Source organism: Crocodylus porosus, unplaced genomic scaffold, assembly GCF_001723895.1.
Source record: "Crocodylus porosus isolate Cpor-Errol unplaced genomic scaffold, CroPor_comp1, whole genome shotgun sequence".
In the NCBI taxonomy this organism is placed as follows: Eukaryota; Metazoa; Chordata; order Crocodylia; family Crocodylidae; genus Crocodylus; species Crocodylus porosus.
In genome coordinates, this window is record NW_017728943.1 from 11507681 (window position 1) to 11530425 (window position 22745).

Consider the following 22745-nt stretch of genomic DNA (forward strand, 5'->3'; position numbering starts at 1 on the left):
TAGTATAAGAAGAGCTGTGGCAAGGGAAAAAGTCCTTGGCAGTGTTTCTTTCTTATCAGGTGCAAGATGTAAGCTGTGCATTTCTAACAATACTCCATTTCTAACACAACCTTTGATAGCACATGAAGGGGAAATGGGAAGGGAAGAATGTCATAGATGAAGTCTGTCCGTACAGTTTAGCTGGAAAGTGTCTGATGCTGAATGCATGTTCACTTACTATGGAACAACATTTCTACAACTTGGAATTCATAGGGGAGGCAAACAGCTCCACAGGTAGATGACCCAATATGGAGCAAATTGATCAGGGCATTAGAAACCTCTGCTTCTGGCCAGTTCTCTGGCAGTTTACTTGTTTGCAAAAACATTTCTGATTCCAGTCAAGGAAATGGCTGATGGTGCATAACCAGCCATGACCACTGGCATGTTCCTGCTCTCTGATAAAAGAAATATCTTCCTTTCTATTTGGTCTGCTACTATACTGCTGCTGTTATTATCAATACTGGAATTTAATTGCTTCTACTTGGTACCTTAGTATTCTTTTTTTGCCAGAGGGATCAAATTATAGTTGTTTTTGGGTAGTATAAGGAAGGGGAGGAAAAGGTATCTGATTAAAATCCTCTATACTTACTTGGGTACCACTCCTTGTTGTACGAAAGGCAAGAGGGCGGATCTAGAATTGTAAAAAAGGGCGGGGGGTGCAAATGGAGAGGTGCATGTTCCCGTATAAGAACAACACTTTTTTTCCAGTTACAAATAAACTCGAAGCTTTACTAGTATGCTGGGAAACGAAACCAAATAACACTGTAATACAAATGTAATGTGCGTAACAGCAAGTGGAACCAAGGAGCAGTCTTTAGACTGTTAGTTTGGACTACAACTCCAAGAAATCCCTAGGAGCTGGGGGGCAAAGGGAAAAGGAAAGGGAAACTTGAGGCAGAGTAAGGGGAAGAGAGAGCAGCGTGCATGTGGGAACTGGTCAGTAATAAGAGTGCACAGTGAAGCTGGAAATCTCACTGGCTCAGTCAGCCAGGGCTGTGGACTAAAGGAGCTGGACTCAGACTTGGGGGCAGCTGCAGGCTGCTGCTTGGGTGCTCTAAGGACTAAAGTTAGAGATACTTTGGGAGGTGTGTGGGTTGGTGGCAGAGGGACTTAAGGTGCTGAGTATATGTTACCACAGAACGGACATGTTCCGGGATTGGGGTGGGACAGGCACTTTAATTAGAGTGGCTCTGAGAGTCACTCTACTTAAAGTGCCCTGAGTGTCATATGTACCAGTATCTCCGTGCTGAAAAATGGTGGTGAGGGCGCTTTCACTAAACACTTTAACTAAAGCTGGTCAAACAAGCTTTAAGTGCTGCTGCTGCTGCCGTTTTCCAGTGTGGGGACACTGATACAAGTGATGTTAGAGTCAGCTGGAGTGTGGTAATTACTTGATTAATCAAGTGTGCTCTGACACTGTAATTACAGCATGTTGGATCAGCCTCGCTGCATTTGTACAGGCACTTGCAGTGTTGATGTTTCTTTATATTTAACCTGTTCCCTTTTTTCTGGCCCATTGGCTTCTGACTGTAACCTCTAGGATTTTCTATATCAAAGTGGCAACTACTCCTTGCTTCTTGTGCTGGTATCTGGAACTGCAGCATTGGCCCACTTCATTGGCATGAGGTAAAAATCTACTGGGCTATGAAACTGGAGTTTAGTTGGCATGGGGGGAGCCACCCGACTGCAGAATGGCAAACAAATGGTCACTGATTGATTCCAAATTTAAAAAGAAGAAACGGTCCTTACCCCCACAGACCGAAGAGTGGGGAAGGGATCCGGCAGATGACAATGAGCCATGACATCAGTGCTGCCTCAGCACTGCCTGACTAGAAATGCTGCTGCTGGCAAGTTGGCTTTAGACTCGGAGTGGGCCAGGAATCAAAGGGTTGCATAAAGATTGTGACACATCTCTCTCCTGTTTTCTCCAGTAATGCCAACTGTTGGGAAAACATCAGAAGACTCAGGATTTCTAAGTCAAAATATCTGACTCATGATCTCCTGATTGAACCCTCAAATCTCTGGATTTTCCCAGCTGGTAAGTCTGTGGAGGGGAAGGGGCAGGGGGAGACTGAGGCCCCTCACAGTGAGAGAGGGGTTGGGGTGGGTCATCCAGAGGTGTGATGGTGGGAAGGGGTGCACCGCTTCCTGCAGCTGCATGCACCCCTGGGCGAGGCATGTGCCCCCTTGTGGGGCAGAGGTAAGCTGCCTGCTGTGGGCTTGGGGCCCTGTGTCCTGCTGCCCTTACCCTTGGAGCTTAACCACGTGATGTGAGTGTATCCCTGCCACTCCCTCCCTCACTTGGGGACCATGATCTCTGCTCCTTCCTTCTCCCCCCACCTTTCCGCTCCACTTACACCTGGATGCTGTTGCTGGCAGTCTCCTCCCCTCACTCCCAAGCCACAGCCCCCAGCCCTGCTGCTGCCTCCCACTCCTGAGCCACACTACCCCACATCCTAGGGGGCGCAGACTCTCTCCCCCAGCTCCAACCCTGCCACCTTCACAAATACCCTCCCCCCAATATACACCCACACTTGGAAAAGAGCGTCTTATGATTTACGTGCCAATCTCTTTTAAAAAGAGTTCGTCTCATGATTTTTAGGTGGGGTTGGCAATGCCGTTTCTCAGACTTCACAACTAAAGAGGAGCAGGAGCCAAATAAAAACCATTTGATTTCCCAAACGCTGAATCAAAACAGTTCAATCCAAAACAAAAATCGGTTTCATTTGGTCTCAAAACTGCTGGTAGGAAGTAGAAACGTTTTAGCCAAAGTGCAGGCTCCCCAGTCCCCGGGTAGCTGCAACAGCGCGGAGGCGCCCCCTGCAGCGCCTACTTGGAAGCACGCGAGGGGGAGCTGCGTCACTGCCCCGCCCCCAGGCTGAGCCAGGCCGAGGACACCAGAGTAGACGGGGCTGATTCGGAGCCCCCCCCCGCCTCCCTTCGCATTCCGCAACATGGTACGTCCCGTCTTCTATTGGCCATCACTCCAGCCTCCCGCTCAGTTCCGCCATGTGGTACATCCCGCTCAGCTCGCGCGCTCCTATTGGCCAGCGGGGCGGGCCCGACCGGGGTGCATGGCGGGAGACGCGCATGCGCCTGAGCGCTGCCTCGCTGTGGGGCTCTCCGTCACTCCTTTGCCGCGCCCCCGCTGCGTCCCCCAATGGCGCTCAACAAATCGATGCACGCGCGGAACCGTTACAAGGACGCGCCACCCGACTTCGCCTACCTGGCCTCCAAGTACCCTGCCTTCCGCCAGCACGTGCAGACCACGCTGGCCGGCCGCGTCAGGTGCGCGCCGCTCCCATTGGTCCGCGGGAGGAGGGGAGGGGCACGGCGTGTGGCCACGAGCTAGCGCGGGGTAGGCGGGGGGCTAGCGCGGGGGTGCCTGCCCCCCCCCCAACTGCCTTGGTACCTTGTTGCAGCCTCAACTTCAAGGACCCAGAGGCAGTGCGCGCCCTGACCTGTACACTGCTGCGCGAGGACTTCGGCCTGGCCATCGACATCCCGTTGGAGCGGCTCATCCCCACTGTCCCTCTGCGGCTCAACTACATCCACTGGGTGGAAGATCTGGTGGGGCCATGCGGTACCGAGGGGCCAGCTGTGCGGCGAGGCATTGACATAGGTACCTGCCATGCTTGCTCGCTCCTACGAGGAGGAGGAGAAGAGAGGTTCTGCCGTTCACCTGCTGGTGCTCGCAGGCACATTTATTGCCCCAAATTGTCCTGCAGGCATTAGCAATGGCAGGCTGGAGCACCACATCTGGTGGCTGGCTCCTCCCCAGGCTCAAGCGTCTTCTCGGTTCAGATGAGTGAATGCTGCTTGCTTCAGCTGCACTTTTGGTCTGGCCCGGTCTTGAACTCTCTCGAGCTTAGATTTTCTCTTTATGCAGAATTGTGCCCCGTGGCAGCACACCAGATGACCGCCTGCTTTTAAGGCCATTTGCTACCATGTTCAAAGGAATAGTTCAGGATTGTTCAGCCAGATTTGGCCTGCAGGGCTATGTCATCCGGCCCCCAGGGCTCCCAACAGGTCTGGACATGTGGGGGTGGGGGGAGCAGTGGCACTGTGGCACTGCTGCCAAATCTCCAGACCCATAGTGAGCCCTGTGCACTGGATCTAGTGCACAGGTTTGGATGCGAGTGGTGACAGTCCCCAGGACCAAATCCCCAGAACCAAATCACCACTTCTCACCGCCACCACTTCTCCCCACCCCTCCACATTAAGTGGGGGTTGCCTGTATTTGATGATAAGAGCCCTGATCATATATATATTTTTAAATTTCACTTGATTTTAATATGGAGTTCTTCAGGGTCTAAAGTAGAAGGGGGACTTAGAAGTCAAAGAAAATACAACTAGATCTGTTGGCTATATCTATTCAATAGGTTTTCTGTGTATAGAGATGAAAATAGTGTATAAGCACGTATGGTGCTACTTAAATTATTCAGGTAGAACAAGCCATTTGCAAATCCTGTTGATTTTTTATATTATAAAAAGGTACTGCTTAATCTAGTTTAAAGACTTGGGCTAGGTGTTGCTGGAACAGGGTAGCAGAGATGTTTACAGTTCACTAAGGCTGATTGCTGTTTTTACCTAAGCAGGCATGCTTAATGTGTGCCTAGGTGTTTATTTCTCATTACAAATTGTCACTTTATTCAGAGCTCTGTCTGATGAGGTCCGTCAATTGAGCCACTTTCCTCTTCTGTATGTCTGTGTTGTATTGTTGAGTGTTATAGCAGCAGCAGCTGACATGGCTGGGAAAAGAAAAGCTCTCAGTCCTAGGGTTTTCAGGATTATTTGACCTCTGTGCATTTCAGGAAATTCTCTGGCTGGTGAATAAACCTGCCATATGCTGTATTGCTCAAGTGAGGTCAAATGTACACAAGTTAATGTTCTCTTATTATCTGCCAACTGTAAAATCTCTAGTTTCAGTTGATTTATTTATGGTTTAAGCCAGTCAGTTAACAGAAATTTAGATGTTAAACAGTGATTAATTTACATGTTTGCTGCCCTTTGGGAATAAAGGCTCTCCTTATCATGGCAACAACTAGAACTCTTTTTGCATATACAGCTAAGAAAAATGGGGTTTAATTTCTAAAATGTTTTTAAGGATTCTGTAGAAGTAATAGAAGTCCTCTGAACTGGTACCTTTTGTTTAGCTCTGTTGTTCTTTTTTAATCTTCATTTTTAGGTAGATTTTTCTTCTTTGGAAGAATTATTTTGTGTAGGTAAATCTGAGTGAAAGAAATTCCTTATCAAACTGAAAGGAGAAAGTGGATTCCCTAGGTATATCTATTCCATTTTATTTGACAGTGGTTTGTTTATTTAAGCTTTCTGAAGCTGAAGTACTAAAACTCTCGAGAATTTGACAAAGGTCCAGTTTGGTAACTTCAGTGACCACTGCATTCTTTCTTTTTAAGTGAATTTAATGTATTCTTGACATTCGCTAATCTTTGGTTCTGTCCTGCTCCGCACCCCACCCCCCACCCCCCTTAAAATACCTTTTCAGATAAGCTTTTCCTGAAATATACCTTCTTTTAGAAATCTCTGAGGATACTGTCTAACAGCTCTTAAAAAGGTTGTCTCAAGTACTTCTCTTGTTCCACTGTATTGGAAATAACTCTGTATTCCCAGACCTGCTTGCTTAGCTAATTTTGTGTGTGTGTGTGTGTAGTGGGGGGTTATAATAACAATCTGTAGGGGGTAACAGTTAGCACCAAAGTAAAACGTTCAATCTGATTCCAAAGTACTCTCTCAAAATATCCAGTTCTTCGGGTGAAAGACATCACTCCTCCCTTACTGTCTTTCTCATATTATGGACACGTTTTATTTAATATTGGTTTGAGGGCTCAGTGTTTTGTCAGATCAACTAACTTATGCATATTTATTAGTAATTGAGTAATACGTGTCATCCAGATGGTTGTATCTTGTACAATTCAGTCGCTTGGTATTCATATAGCCAGTGATATACTAAGATGCTCTTCTTTTTCTTATCAGAAAAACAGTATATTTTGTTCTCATTTCTTGTATAGGTTGTACTGAGTCTCAGACTGTGTCAAACCTTCAAGAAGAAAAAGTTGAAGGAACAGAAAAGTTCTCATGTTTGATGCAATAAGTAAAGTGTATGACTAGTTCAACTGAGAAATACAGAAGAGAAACATTTTTGTAATAAATTAGTTAAGCTTTCTGAATAGACTGGAACTATACTTAGCTGTTAGCGTGTGAATTGGGCGCTGTCTTGTTAGCTTGATCAGTCCTTGACTGAGGTTCCTATGTCTAGAACAGGTGAGGTCTTTTCATGAAGTAAATGTGTCTTTGAAAATGTTCTTGTTTTAATTGGAAAGCAAAGGCATTTACTTTCTCATTGTCAGGTTGGTCGGATATTGGTTAGCATTCTCTTGAAGCTGATTGCCATGAACAGTAATAACAACAAGAATATTGTACCAAAGGATGGTAATATATTTAAACTTTGGTTTTTTAGTTTCATTGATTTTTATTTTTTTAATCTCTTTCTTGGCAGGTACAGGGGCATCATGTATCTATCCTTTACTTGGAGCCACATTGAATGGCTGGTATTTCCTTGCAACAGAAGTGGATGATATGTGCTTCAATTATGCAAAGAAAAATGTGGAACAGAATAACTTATCTGATCTTATAAAAGGTACCATAGAATAAATATAAGTAGCTATAATTCCCTGCGTGTTTCCACTTCTATTTTTAAACAGATATAGCTAAGTATTTGCTATGTTCGGTGACAACTGAGAATTTTTGCTCTTGCTAATTGGATGCTGAGTGAAAACCTAGGTATTTTGTGGGGGGGGTAAACAAGATTGATTTTCACAGGAAAAGAAACTACCTTGGAATCTACTTCAGCAAAAATCTGAGCTGGAATAAGCACATAGAAAATGTAAATGCTAGAGCAAAACAACCCTCTGGTGGAGTGTTTTCTTTTTACAAGAAGACAGGTAGAAGAGTAGTTTTGGAAGCACTAAAGGTCTGTAGATTCAAGGTGGAGTCCATTTTATTGTATAGAGCAGAACTCGGAGGTGGTGACCCTAGGGTGCATCCAAAAACCAGAAAGGCTTCTAATTAATTTTTAAGGCTGCTTTTCTCTCTATGTAATTCTACAGTTGGGAGGCTTATACACTCTGATAAATGTGAGCACCTTAGCTCAGTTAAGAACTCTAAGCTACTGATTGAAAATTAGATCTTTTACACCTACCAGGTATCTAAAGAAGTGTATTCTAGAAGCCTGTCTGTTGCCGAATACACCCTTATTTGGATGGCTAAATAATGTCTATATTCTCCTCCAGACAGATGGCCTGGGAAATGTACTAAGAGTCACTGACCCAGTATTTCCCCTGTACAAGACATACATTTTTTAATTTAAAATGTCAGCGTGCAGACTGACATGCTTGGCAGTAAGATTGTCTTAAACCTCTCCCTTTTTTAAAGATTAATAAAACATGTCTTTGACCTAGAAATCTACCTGTCTGTGGTACAAAATTCAAAGAGTGAGAGGCCATTATTAGATTGGGATGTCCTCTAATGAGAACTTTAGTTGTCATGAGCAGGTGGTGTTGGAACTTGTTTGGATAGAATATGCTCCTGTGGGAAGAATGAAGTAGATGACTTAAATCATCATTTGTGGTCTTTTTTTTCCTTTGAAGAACTAAGATGAAAATGAATCTTTCCATCACTGGAAAATATTATACTGGGCTAATGAAGAACAAACCATCTGCCTTCTCTAATACTTTGAAACCTGTTTTATGTTCATTAGGTGTAATTGTGCTACTTGCATAAAGAATAAGGGCCAAAATCAAGTCATATCTCCTCTTTTGTTTTATTGGCCACTGCTTCATATTACCAAACAACTACTCAGTTCATGATTTTGCAATTTTCTCGGAAACCGTGGAAAAAAGCAGTTTCTTTGATCGCTACAAAAACTAGTGTTCCTTGCAACTTGCAAGGAATCTCTGGGGGAAAAAAACTTACTAAAAATAAAATGCTGGCTTCCTAATGGGAGCCAGTGACTGCTTCAGCCCAGCCTTGCAGCCTGCCAGTAGGGGGAGCTGCCATCACAAAGGGGAGCAGCCAAGATGGTTACCCCTCCCTCTGCTGTTGATTGGCTGAAAGGGCTACCTTTTGTGGGACTCCCCCTGCCATCCCTTTCCCTGCCCTCCCCTCCATACTCTCCTTCCTCTGCACCCTTTCCACGTGTTCCACATGTCTCTTCCCCTGGGCTCCCATCTGCACCATGCATCGGTTCTCCTGCACTCTTGCTCTCCTCTGTGCTCCTGCTCCCCACTGCACTGTACTCCCCTTCCTTCATGTGTCCCTTCCCCCATCCCATTTCCTTTCGTTCCACGTGTCCCTTTCCCTGTGCCCTTTCACTCTGCACATCCATTTCCTGGCATTCCCTTTCTGCCCTTTTCCCTTGTGCTTCCTGTGCCCCTTTCCCAGTCATCGTAGCTGTTTGCTGGACCTGTACTCAATTCTGAGACCAGTGGTTGTGTCCCCCCAACCCCCCAGTGCTGAATAGAGTGGAAAAGCCTAGTCTTACATTCAAGTAAATTTGGTATTAAACTTGCACAGAAAATTTGCACATCAACATAGTCTCATTCTCCATCAGTCATCCTTGATATACACACTTTGTGTAGTTGTAATATTTTTTTTCAATAGTATTTGGCCAAGGGGAATAAATAGGAGACATTTGCTTTCTGATTGATCCTTGTAAATTAATTTCAAGTAAAGTTTGTTGTTGTGCGCTATGCTTCAGCCAGGACAGTCTGCTAATCTAGGGCTGTCCTCTCTCTCCTCCTATCCTTTCCTTTTTTAAAGGGTCATAAAAGTTAAAACATTCAAATTTTGAACACCTTTATTGGATATAGTAATTCTGGACTCTCATGTCCAATTGGCTGCTAATATTTTGTAAAAATTCTACCTCTGCGCCTCATCTAGATGATCATTTTGCAACTGATGCAACAGATTGTGCTGATTTTTGAGGGGATAAGGATTGGGTTTATAGTTGCATCTAATATTTCATTATAATTACAGCTGCTGCAAAGCAATTCTATTTCACCATGTGTAAGAAAGACTTGTTCACATATGTTCCTGTAATGAGAGAGAGTAAAGCTTTCATTTGCAGTGGAGAGTGGTTAATGCTTGCTCTGGCTTGTATATGTTTTTTGACAGATTTAGGCTATAATTAACATATAAAATACTGAAGTTAATTTTAGTTCCTCACCAAAGAAACCTGCTTTTTCTCCTAGTGGTTAAAGTACCACAGAAGACGCTTCTAATGGATGCTCTAAAAGAGGAATCTGAGATCATTTATGATTTTTGCATGTGTAATCCTCCCTTTTTTGCCAACCAGTTGGAAGCTCAGGTATAGTATGTCTACAGATTAAATGTTGCATACCATAGTTACCTGAATCAAAAATGACCCTCCCATAATTAGATTCTATACATGGATTATAAATTTATTACAGTTTTCCACATATTAAATCTAATTACTGAGGGGGTGGTCATCTTAAATTCATCCTCCCCATTGTTGTGGTGGGGAAAAGAATGACAGGGGACTTTTTAAAAAGGTTCAGAATTTGTGCTCATGAAATAAGAACGCTGTGTCAGAATGCTCAGTGAAATGCAACTTTTTTGCGAGTCTTCACCTCTGCTGACACTGAAGATGTTCTTTGCCATCCCATCTACTGAAAAAATGGGAATGAGCTATGATAGACTTCTGTTATCTGGTGGTAGAGATGTAATATTAAAATGTTACACTTACATTGATCTTTAAAATGTGTAAGCATTACTTTATACAGGGAGTGCAGTTGGTTTGATGGCATTAGGACCTGGCAGGCAGTTGAGGGGAATGACTTTCTTTCTAATAAATGCTTGATCTTTTTGCCCAGGGTGTAAATTCTCGAAATCCTCGACGCCCCCCTCCCAGCTCTGTAAACACTGGGGGGATTACTGAGATCATGGCTGAAGGAGGAGAACTAGAATTTGTAAAAAGAATAATCCATGACAGTCTGCAGCTCAAAAAAAGATTGCGGTAAGAACTGGTTCCGTTTTCTCCCTGGGGGAAATTACTTCAAACTGGTTTTTACTACTGCAAAACATCTTGATTTGTGTGAAAATCCAATTGTGTGGCAAATTAACTTTTGTTTCTCTTAATAGCCATTTTCCAAAGAGATTGCTTAACTCATTTGACACATGAACCTGCATTGCATCCAAGAACTACAAAGTTTACATAAAATAAAGCAGCTGATAGATGCTTTCTTTTTCAGATTAATACATTACACTTGGTGCCGATGAACTTCATGTAGTTCAGCAACCTGTACTTGAATTGGAAAATACTTTCCCCATCCCCACCTCCCTTTTTTTTTAAAGGCATCCAGCCTTGATGTAAAGACGCACAAGAAAGAGCTGTATGCCATATCCCTTGATAATATGCTCTCTTACTGTTACAATTAAAACATGCAACCTTTTCATCTTGAACTTTACTGATATTTAAAACTTCCAACTATTAGGTCTTAGCATAACTTTATCTGTTAGATTAGAGCCCTCTAGCAGCAGCTGCCTTCTCCCTACCTAATACAGTGAGCCTAGGCTATGATGAGACCACTTCTAAGCATTCTCTTCAGTGTGCTAAATGGATTTGTCCACTGCAGTATGATTTTTTCCAAACTTGTAAATGATGCCTGTAGATCTTCTGAATTATCTGCAACCTTTAATAAGCTTCTGAGACTTTGCACATTAAATGTCCATATATTTCACTGGTTTTGTGAGTCACCTATATAGAGGTAATATTTGTTTTCCTTTCTTTGGTTTGCTATTCACTTGTTCATACCTCTGGCAATTATTAGCCCTCAGAGACAGAGTATTGCATTAGAAGTGCACATCATGTAGGTACTGCCAAAATGTTTTTTCTATCTTGAAGGTCGAGATTAAAAATGGAGAGCTGCACTGGTTGCAGGGCTAGAGACCTGTTGAGGCATTCCATTTTTTTTATTTTTTATTTTTGTTACAAAAAGAAACAATTTCTTAGACTGCAGTTTTATAGGAAGTATGATAAAATGAAAGTAAAGGAACCTAGACAGCAGGAGGTAAGTGTGAGATCTTTTAAAGCAACTTAAAATATCACAATTTGTGGTAATTCTCATGTGTCTGGCTGCAGTTCTAATTACTGCAGACATTCAGGTGGTACCAGCTTTGTTCCTTAGGGGAAAAACTATACAGGGAAAGAAGTGATGTAATTGGAGACTGATTAAACTGATAAAATTGCTTGTAGCACCATATTATCAAGAAACAGATGTAGAAACAATTCCTTAATAGACAAGAAAATTAAGCTTGCTGGTCTTTCCTTTGCAGAGGAGAGTGATGCAATAAAAACTGTTCTTCCAAACACAGAGAAAAAAAAAATTATTGGCTGTTAGTACTGTAGGCTGTCCTGTCAACTTTTGGAATTATATTTAACTTCCAGTTGGTAATGGGTTGTATAGTAGATGAAAGTCCTCATTGCTGTTTGTGAGATAAAGGCATAGTGCTAGATTCTTTCAAGACAGTTGAGGACTCCCTGTACCATTGCACATGATAATAGGTAGTGAGATTGCAGACTGATCTATCAACCAGTCTGATCTTGACTTGTCGGCAGTCCCTCCAGAGTCAAGGATGACGTCTGTCAGGCTTGATATGGGTCCTCAGGGGATTGGAGCCTGATTCTGGATACACATGTTCTTCAGCAGTGGCGGCAGGGGCATGTTGTTGCTCAGGAGAGTGGGATTCAGGTTGGGACCAGGTTGGTCTCCTCCTCCTTCCTCTGCCGCTACTGTTCCACCTCAGTATCGAGGCATTGGGCCTTGAAGTGGTGTGTGCCTTGGTGGACCGGGTGGCACCACACCAAACGGTCAGCAGCTTGCTTCTCCCAGCTGTTGGTGTCAATGCCTTTGTGCTTGAGGGCAACCTTGAGTGTGTCTTTGTACCGTTTTCTTTGGCTGCCCTTTGAGCTTTGGCCAATGGAAAGCTGGGAAAACAGAATCTGGTGAGGGAGGTGGTTCTCAGACATCCGGATGCAGTGGCCCATCCGTCAGAGTTGATTTCTTAATAGCAAGGCTTTGATGCTGATGGATGCAGGGCACTTTTATTTTATCATACTTATAAAACTCAGCAAGAATTTGTACTAATTCTATTCCAGGTTTTGGGCCAGCTAAAAAGATGTCTTCAGCTAGCCATGTCAGCAGATGCATACCTTCCTCAATTACTGCTCTTTACCAGGATAGTCAGGAGATTCAACAAATTCATCCTACTTGCTGAGATGTGGGGTTTAGAGAGCTGGAAATTGAGAGAAACAGTTTCACACTGGCTTTTCATTGGGTGGAATTTTTAGGTAGTAGACCTGGTTGTCTAATACAGACATGTAGTTTGTAATTAATTATATCTTTTTCACACACTAAAGTAAAAATTAAACTATTAAAATAAGTGATTGCTAAGGAGTGACGTTTTTCCAGACCACTGGAGTCGCCTCACAGAATGGGACTCTTGCCTAATTAGATGCTCTTTAAAAGCTTAGTATCTAACTTCTAATATTGTAGAAATCCCAGTATGGAACCTTCTTTTCCAGTGTTTTCCTTGGTCCCCCATTTGGTCCATTTGGCAAAATCATATTGTACATGTGGGCATATTGTACAAGAGAGAATTCCTCTTCTGTGATGTTTTAGAGTTCTGGTGGAAATGGTCCTTGAAGTTAGTTGCTAATTTCATTTGATCTGTGTTTCTAAAAAGCATTGATTGTAAATTGTTGTCTGCAGATGGTACAGCTGCATGCTAGGAAAGAAATGCAGTTTAGCTCCATTAAAGGAAGAGCTTTGTATCCAGGGGGTAAGTCTTTGTCTAAACATAGTAAGGTTGCATATACTTTTTCTTCATCTTTTCTGTGTGCATTACCTACCCTGGCATTTAATATTAATTAGTTCTTTGAAAGGTGCTTCTGTATTATGGCAGAACTGGTAGTTCTGAGTTTTAAACTCTGAGCAGATTCACTCTCATAAGGAAATATTATGTCCTCTTTATTTTTTCAGAATGTACTCTTTGATAACCAGATTAATTGTTGAGAATTTATTAAACTCCTTTAGGACCTTCTTAATCTTCCTTGCCTTTCTGGCTGACACATTTGACTTACCATTTGGACACTTCATAGTTGAAGCAAATTGAAAACTAGTCCCTCAATTATGTTTGAAGAAACTTGCTTATAAAATAATTAAGCAAAGTTTTTAATGATTTATAGTTAAGCAAGGGGTGGTGGCTTAGATCATATAGTGCCATTGGCTGAGTTACCTGTGATGTTATGTTATTTCTCAGTTAATTTGTACTCTTGTATACTAATGAAGTCAGTATGAGAAGGACTATATACACACATTAAGAGGCCTGATTGTCTGCCCCAGGTGATCAGTTAATTTACTAAACAGTGAATTGGCTTTTTAGGTATTAAACATCAGCCTTCTTGCTTCTTGCAACCAGCATCTTGTCTCAGTGGTTTCCTTAGAAATAGCAGAGGCTGGCAATTTCTGTATTTATTCAATTTATTTGTCCTGCAGTAAAGACCTTCCCATGGGGGGGAGGAAGGCAGGAACAGAATCTTTTCACTTTCTGATACTGCAGTTTACACACCATCACTAGCAAGGAGTAAGTACCAGATATCATACATGTAAATATTTCTGGCAGAAGTTTCCATCAGGGTGATGGATTTTGTTTTTATTCAGATATTATGGGGTAGAGGCAGTAAATATGAAGAATGATGGAATCCATGGTTTTCACTGCATTTAAATACTCTTTTTTTTAGTTCTGGGATTTTTTTTTTATAATACAAGGCCATTTAAAGGTGCTGGGGACTGCAAAGATCTAGTCCTGAAGGAACACAGTGGAGTTTTCAGATAAGAATTGGCTGTGTCTGTCCTGAAATGCTACTCTTCGTGTTTCTTACTTCTTGCACTTCATTAAAATGGCTACCACTAAAGCCTGTAATAACACCTTCTTGGCCAAATATTGGTGCCACTTACTCCTTCTTTGTTATTCTTGACTAGGTAGCTGCCTTTGACACTGATCTTCTGATCGCTTCTCCTACATATCTGATTGTTCCTTTGATGCCTTGTACAGTAGGTTTTCTTCTCCATCTTGGGATAGGTGTCACTTAGGACTGTCCTCAGCGCTCTCTTTTTCTCCCTTTTATACTTTATTTTTTGATGATTTCATGTATATTTTGAACACTGTATCTGAAGTGTTCAAATTTTTATCCATCCATACTAAAATTTCAACTAGTCTTTCTGACGCTTCCTTGAGGAAGTCCAGCTATTGAGTAAAACTTAACATGACTTAATATGGAATGCTTGATCTTCCCTCAAAACCTGCCTCTCTTTCCAATTCCTGTATTGCCGTGGACAGAATGATTATCCTTTTTGTTGTTCAGACTTATAATCTTGGCTTCATCTTTGACTGTTCTCCTTGATTTATATGTCCAGGCTGCATCTCCAAGACCTGACTTCCCTTCCCTACTCCCGCTGCCAAAACTTTTCTTAAGACCTGATCATCTTGGATCTCAACTGCTCAGTATCCTCCTCCCTTGAACCAGATGCCTGCAGGCTTTCTCTTATTTGTTCAGCTGGCTGCCATCAAGATCATTTTGACTTTGTCATTCAGGCATCCTGCTTTTAAGTCCCTATAGCTTCCCCTGTTCTGTGGTGTGAGCCCAATTTCTTCGTGAGGCTCCTCACTCTGAGCTTTTACCACAAAGTTGTTTCTTGCCTTGGCCAGTGATGCCAGTTTCAGGACAAACACTTCTGCATTTTTCTCCCTTGTGAATGAGAAATGTCCTTGGTTGAAATCCATGAGGCCATCTGCAAGTCTCTCCTCACAATCTCACCTTCTGTATTGTTAGAGTTTAATGCCTGGGCCCGATGGTGAGTTATGATTGGATAAGAATTATGTCTCATGTTTTGTTACCTTGTTGTTTTTATCCTATTCTTCCCCTTCTGTTATTATGACTAGGGATCATCTTACATTGTTGTTTCACGGATTTTGCGGACACTCTGAAATCCAGGATTGTCTGCAAAGTCAACAATAAAAAAAATGTAATAAAAATGCTGGTTCCCCAGTGGGAGTCAGCAATCCTTGAGGGGATGGGCCAGTGATCTGGGACGGGGAAAGTGCTGGCTGGCAGGGCGGCACAAAGGGCAGCAGAAAAGATGGTCACTGCCCCCTCATCTTTCTTCACCTGATCCTAGTAGAAGTCTGAAAAACCTGGGAAGGCGCATTGCCAGTCCACTTCTGTCAGGGACGGTATTTGCAGAACACTTAGCCTTCATACAGCAGGTAGTGATGAAGCAGCGCAAATTCTTTGAGACGGGGAAATAAACTACGCCTGGAAATGTTTACAGGATTAGGGGGATGACTATGCATCAGAACTACATAGCAGCAGGGTGACCTAAAGAGTACACTGGGTTGGGACTTGATGTATGGTTTTATTCCTGGTTCTGCTGTTAGTCTGCTGGGTGGCCTTAACATCGCTCATTTCCATATGTGCAGACTATGGATAACAATATCCAGTACTTTTAAGACCTACTGATGGAAGTGTTCTGTAGGCTTGGTGGTATTACAGGAGTGTTTTGGCTGCATATGACAAGTACTTCTACAACACTGCCTTTGCTACTCCCAAAAAAGGGTGGTCTGTGGTGGTTCGTGACCTTCCAAAATATTGAGTTTGCTGACAATCAGGTCTCTGTATACCCTGACAGTTGGTGAATGCTGAGTTAAGGTTACATTGGCATGTACCTTCACTCTGGCCCTAGAGCTATTGGTAGCCCCTGGGAATTATCTGCATGAACTCTCAGCGGCATTCCTTGTTAAGTATAATTATATGTAATGGTGAGGTTGATTAGTTGGAGCAGCTTTGCAGCTTTGTCATTGGTCTGAGATCTGGTTATTGTTGCCTTTCTAGAAAGGTCTGAGCTTCCCTGTATGTGCTTCAGAGTACTTGCACACACACTTCTTTTGTAGAGGAAGTTTGCTTCCATTCAGGGGTTTGGCACATATTCACTTAATGGCTCAGTGGGATCTAATCCCCAGTTTCAACAATTGCACCTCCTGTCATGTGACACATGCATGGCAGGAAGCATGAATTTTGGGATCAGGGATCCCAAATGTGCCAGTGCCAGCAGGGAGCCTGGGACATGTTTTTGCAAATGCTGGAGAAGGGGAGTTGATTAACCCCTTCCTGGACTGTACACATGGCTTTCTAAAGGTCCCAGCACACAGAGACCCCAGGATTGGGTAGAAGCTCTCTGATTTTGGGATCCCCATGCACAGGGATGTCCAAAAACATTCCCCTGACTCAGCAAACTGCTTTCCTAATAGGCCACTTTCAGCATTGGGGCCAGGGTTGTCCCAGTTCCAATGACTACCTCTGTCATCAAAAGATTGACAGCATCAGCATGGGGGTGTTACACATACAAGTTATGGCACTATACAAATAAGCCACAAAGATGTTCTACATATTTTGTGGAATACCTTTTTGGCTGGTTTGTCCCTTCATGGTGCCACCAGACAGCTGCACATATAGCCTTGTTACTGTTTATGGTGCAGTTAATTAGTTGATCATGCCTTATAGCAGGGTGGAATTGATTTAAACGACAATTTAAATAATTGGTCAGGAAGCCTTGGTTTAATCACTGTTTTCTACAGAATGTGCATTCTTGTTGTTTGATATAACCTTAATACATATTATTTACAACACAGATATAGATGTAGATTTAATTTGTAGAAGGTACACACTATACATTTTAAAGCAGTGATTTATTTTGATATTTTTTCATATTAATTTTGCAGCTACATCAGAAAACTGAATTATGATTTGATTAATTTATTTACCATAGCTAATTGAAGCAGATACTTGTTAAGTCATTGGGAGGTGAACTATCTCCCATTCACTAGGTTAATCATGGATAGTTGGGGAATATTTTTCCTGCATTAGGAGGACAACAACCATCACAACTGTAAAACTGATAGCATTATAGTGCTGGATGGAATCCCATGAATGTAAGCATGTGTAAGGTTTAATGTGAAAAGGGTATTTGTGGGGAGTAAGCTCAGTATTTCTGAGTGCTGGACACAGCAGCTCTTCACTTATTCATAAGATTTTGTCTTGTGTTTGCTATAAAGTGCCCTTTTCCTGAGGGGTGTGTACTTTTTGCAAAGGTGAAGTGCAAATATATGTGCTTTGGTCACATTTGGTTCTTTAAGGGCAGAGTTAAGACTTGCACCAATATAACCGTAACTCTTTATCTCCCAGTTTCCGGAAGTTCTGTATTACTGACCTTGACATTCTGGAAGGGCGAATAGCACATAGGGCAACCTTAATTTGGTATATTAACAGTGCTTTTTGTCTGTGAAAAGTTGTGTACAATAGAATGACAGCTTTTTAACTTGAAATTTTATGTTGCTCTTTGTAGGTTCCTAAAGTAACTCACACTGAATTCTGTCAAGGCCGTACCATGAGGTGGGCCCTGGCATGGAGCTTCTATGACGATGTACATGTACCGGTAAGCCTTTGGGGTTTGGTTTGTGTTTCATGGCCACCTACGTTTCTCTACAACACAACTACGCTATTCCTTTCAACCTTAGGGATTAGGTGGGGAAAACAATGGTCTGAGCTGCATGGCAGTGCAAGCCTGCATTTGGGGCAGAATTAATCCTTTACTGGACCAGTAATCAACTGTTACTTGAGAATTGTTTTGAACCCCAGCTTCTGTAGAAAGAAATCTGGTAGAAAAGACTTGTCTCTGGGTTTCAGTGGGTCACTTCTTTCTAGGTGCCTCAATATGGATTTAGCAACAAAAAACGCTACTTTTTGAACAGAGTTGGAATTTGCTCAGGTTACCTTTTTTGTGAAGTTGCAATTTAAGTTGCAACTGTGTTGGTGTCTTTCAGCTTTCATGTCTCGGTGAAACTGAAGTTTTGATTACTACCTAAATTAGCTTTTTGATTTTATGGGGCCACATGTCTTTCATACAATTAGTATGTGCAATAACTGAGTGTGAGAGAAGTAGTGAACAGGCTCAATGCGTATAAGATCAGAGCTGTAACGTTAGAGGGTCTCATGCAGTCTTGGGAGCCATGTTTGACAGTTTCCTGTTGAAACAGATGAAACTGTCAAACATGGGAACCCATAAAGGTCTTTAATACTTTAGGGTAAAACTCATCCCTGTGCAACAGGCTAGCTTAAAATATATGTGCCTCTTCAGGCAGTCTTAAAAGTTATCTGTGAAGGTAGAGTGAGGCACAAGACATGTCAGTAAATGCATGCTATAGTACAGACATGGGTGTGACAGTTGGCTTCTTTTGTGCCTTGAGTGTGAAAGCCATCACATTAATATTGACTGACACAAAGACCATCAGTTCTCTGTGTTTTCACTGTTTTTCTTTTTTCTTTTTTTGTAGTCGCCTCCCTCTAAAAGAAGAAAATTAGAAAAGCCTCGTAAGCCAATTACATTTATGGTCCTGGCATCCACAATCAAAGAACTATCCAGCAAAGCTTTAGCAATGGGCTGGGATGTTGTGGAGGCAATAGCTGTGGTTACAGCATGGATAGAAAAAATACTTGCTGATCTGAAGGTACAACATTGTTACATGTGGGAACAGTACAGTAATTCTAGATGGGCCTTTTTTCTAAAAAGTGATTGTGAAATTCTGCTCTTTCCTATAACAGGTTCAGCATAAAAGCGCTCCATCTGCAAAAGGTGAAGCTAGTCTCTTTTTAACAGCCATTGAAAATTCTTGGATTCATTTGAGAAGAAAGAAACGAGAGAGAGTAAGACAACTACGAGAACTTCCTCGAGCTTCTGAAGATATCCTGCAAGCAATGGAAGAGGAGAGAAGCAGTCAAAAAAAACTGAGCTTAGATTCTGAAAAAAACAAGACTGAAAGTTCTGAAATAGAGTCTGTGACACCTGATGAAGATGTGAGCTCAACCAAGACTGACCGGCAAAGTGAAGATTCTCCTGCAAAAGAAGAAAACAGTGAGGACCTCATGGAAGAGGACACAGAAACAAAGGAAGTGGAAGCAGTGTTAGTGAGTGAAGACTCCGGTAATATTGAGGAGGAGTCCAGTACTCTGGAGGATGTTGGCAAGCTAACAACTGAAAAAGGACAAACTTCCCAAGGAACTAGTGGGTGCTTTCTTTTTAAGTGTTTGATGAATCTGAAGAAAGAAGGGGATGATGTGTTAGTAGAGATGCACTGGGTTGAAGGACAGAACAGAGACTTGATGAACCAGCTGTGCACCTACTTAAGAAACCAAATTCTTCGGCTGGTTGGTAGTTAGCCCTCATTCAGAATATGGTAGAAATCAAGCACTTCCGGATTTTTATAATCCTGGTTTTAATAGCTTAAAATCTTATGCTAACACAATTTTTCTTACAATGAAGAAAACCCCAAAATTCAGATGAAAGTGAACTTTATTTTTAAACGGAGCCTTTTTTAACTGCAGAGATTTTCTGGGGATATGACATGCTCAGGAAAAGGAGGGGGGGTGCAGTGCTTTAACAGAATTACACTGTTCTAACTAAGACAGCCTGTTAGATTGAAGCATATTTTAGTAGCAACAGGGGACTAACTTTAGATGGCAACAGTCCGGCTGATTTGGGTCTCTTTAATCTGACAAAGGGATGCGTTTTCATTCTGCTTTTTGCTAACTAGAAATGACCTTCGCCACAATTCTTTTTCTCCCAGTACTACTATATGAAAGCGAGTTTTGTTCTGAACTTTTTCATGTGTATATTCTTCATACATGTTGCCCTCTAGAGCCTAGGCTCCATAGGAAGAGTCACCTTTCCTTGTTTCCCTTCTGGTTTACAGATTGAGAAGAGGCATCAGTTCTCTAAATGCCAGGTTCATGCAAGCACCAAGTAGTTGTGCTGAATGGCGTTGGAAACTCTTGGTAAACATTGGGTATTAGTTATTTGGCCTGTATAAAACAAAGCAGCAGAGAATATATGCAAGTAGTGGGCTTTAAAGAATAAAATACATATATTTGAGAGATTACTTTTGTCAAATGGAGTTTAACTGTGGCGCATGTTCTATTGTACATGTGTATCTGCATGGCATTTCTTGCCCTAATGTGTTGAAATGTAGCATTAAACTCTTGTTCCTGAAGGATGTGGTTTCACTTTAAACTCAAATTTCTTTTTAATGAAGGGAAAATTGAGGAATGACCTTTATTCCTGCAGATCAGAACTTCATTGTAGGGGATACCAGTTGGTGGGAATACTTCACATTCTGATGGGTGCTATGTTTCAGCTGCAGAATTTGGGGCACCAGTTGCTGCAAAAGCCCCTGTGATTTTATAATTCTTCTGTAGATCTAGGAGGCTGTTAAGCTTGTACTGTTGGTGTTTCCTGACTCCCGCTGGATCCTAAGACCCTGTCACCCTGTATGAAGGCAGAATAGGAATTGCAAAGAGCTAGGATGGATTAATCTCATAGGCTGCTTACAGATGTAGGAAAAAAGCAAAACAAAACTGCTAAACTCTGTGCACCCCCACTCTGGGCACAGCGCCTGCCCAAAAGAGATATCACATTAGTTTGACCCGCCTCACCCAATATCTGTATAGATCAGGTGCTTGAATGGGGCTTTTTTGGCATTTTTATATAATGGCTGCTTGAATCAGCTTTAGATAAAAGCATCAAAAAAGCCCCACTGAAGCACCCGATCTATACAGAAACTGCAGAGCTGGGTTGAACTCCTGTGCTTCCATTTTTTCTTGTCTTGTTTGGGTTTTTTTCATGTCTGTCAGTGCCAATGGTGAGTCTTCACAGCATTTGTGAGAGTACTACAGATCTCAGTACCCTTACTCACCAGTCAAACCTCTCAAACAGCAACCTTTGTTGATGCAGAAATACTTTCTATAGGGCATAGAAGGCAGGTGCTGCAGATACGGCTTATAAAGATGATGCAATGCAACAGCACGGGTCTGTTCATGGAGGACTCGGGTCCTGGAGCAGGAATCAAATTGCAACAATGCTTGCATTGTCCCAGTCTAGGACTGGGATAGTAATGTGAAATCCACATGAATAGGAAGTAGGTAAATGATACCTCTATCAGTAAGTACTGCTCTGGTGTGTACTTCTAGAATGACTTAGAATATTTTGCCCTATTTGTCAAGGGTTCTAGAGAGTTTAACAGAAATTATGCATATTTCACCACCACTGGCCAGAGAAACGTGACCTGTTTAAATTTGGTCCATCAGTTTCTGAACCACTGGTAAACAGTTACACAGCCTTGAATATGATGTTCTACAACACAACAAGCTATGAGAACAAAACCTGATCCAAATAAATTTAACAGCCAGCATGACAGACTGAAAAGAAATTGAGGTGTCACCGTGCTCTGTCTTTCCCAAATATCCATGAATTGCCTGATAGTCATGATTCATTGGAAGCTCCATGGAATGCTAGTGAAATTAATGCTGTTTTTATATACAATAAAAGTAAAATGGAAGAAAACACTTGCTTGGAGGAGATGCAATGCATCTACATCCTGGCTTACTGGATTCATTTTGTAGATTTGAAAGATAAATTATTTTCCTGTGTTGGAAGTGAAGAGAGTTTCATTTGGAGAGACTTGTGCAGGAGGAGAGTTTGATTCCCAAATTCCCCCCTCCCTTTCAACCAGTGTGAATAATGCTTATTAATAGTTTCATTATTGATAACTGGCAGTGGATTGTATATGTTTTATGAAAATATGTCCATTCAACCCTTTGTGGGTTGTGGATGGTATACATGAGCAATTCTCAGATTCTGTGCTGAGCTTCCAGAGAGCTGCTTCTGGCAAAGATGGAGCGTGTTGAAGTAATGCTTCCTGCTGGCTGTATGTTATTCGTAGACCTTTAAGATGTTGAGAGGTTATTTTGGCCCATTGAATTGTTAATAAAAAAAAAAAAAAGTTAAAACCCAGGGTGCTGCAGTGTTGGTGACCTGAGTGTAGCTTCTACATACATCCATAAGAAAGATAAAATAGAAACACAAGCTTCCAAATGCTGCTTCACTTGCATATCTTGTGACTTTGGGTGGTGGAGGGAAAAGCAAGGACCTGAATGACTACTCAGGTGAGAAGTAGATTGTTCATTCAGCTTGTGGTCTCCATTTGCATGATTGCAGCACTTTTAGGAGTCCTGCATATAGACTCCTCCTTTACTAACACCTAATAAAAAATATAGTCCCTATCCTAAAGCACTTGCAGTCTCTACCAGAGAAGAGACGGCAGGAGCATTCAGACGGACACATTGCTAATGGACAGGTACCGGTTGTGATGACTGAATAACCAAAAATTGGATGATAATGTGTGTGTTAGTTCTTGGGATTTTTGATACTTCAGTACTGTCTGAATCAGGCCCTTGTTATCTTGGGTAGCAAAAGAGAAGGGGGGGGGGGTCAGTACCTACTTGTAGAAATTAGCAGCTCCTCAGTCAGTGGACCAGTGAAGGAATACGTTTCTTGATCCATTTTTAAAGTTGGTTCATGACCCTTTCATATATTCTTGCAACCCACTTTTGGGTTGCAACCCATGGGTTAAGAAATGCTGGACTAGAATTATGGTGCTTAACCCCTGGCCTGTGAACCAGATCCTGCTCGTGGATCTGTCATCCTACCCCTGGGATG

The 22745-nt window shown here is 42.1% G+C and overlaps 1 protein-coding gene across 1 annotated transcript; it reads left to right on the plus strand.

The window, feature by feature from the left end:
• The first annotated feature begins 3121 nt into the window (after nucleotides 1-3121).
• Nucleotides 3122-20241, plus strand: METTL16 (methyltransferase like 16). Its single transcript, XM_019548693.1, has 9 exons — nucleotides 3122-3327; nucleotides 3462-3661; nucleotides 6557-6697; nucleotides 9309-9424; nucleotides 9951-10093; nucleotides 12849-12918; nucleotides 17541-17630; nucleotides 18529-18702; nucleotides 18797-20241. Exons 1-9 carry the CDS (start codon nucleotides 3200-3202, stop codon nucleotides 19409-19411), a joined length of 1677 nt encoding a protein of 558 aa, XP_019404238.1. The 5' UTR covers nucleotides 3122-3199; the 3' UTR covers nucleotides 19412-20241.
• Nucleotides 20242-22745: the final 2504 nt, after the last annotated feature.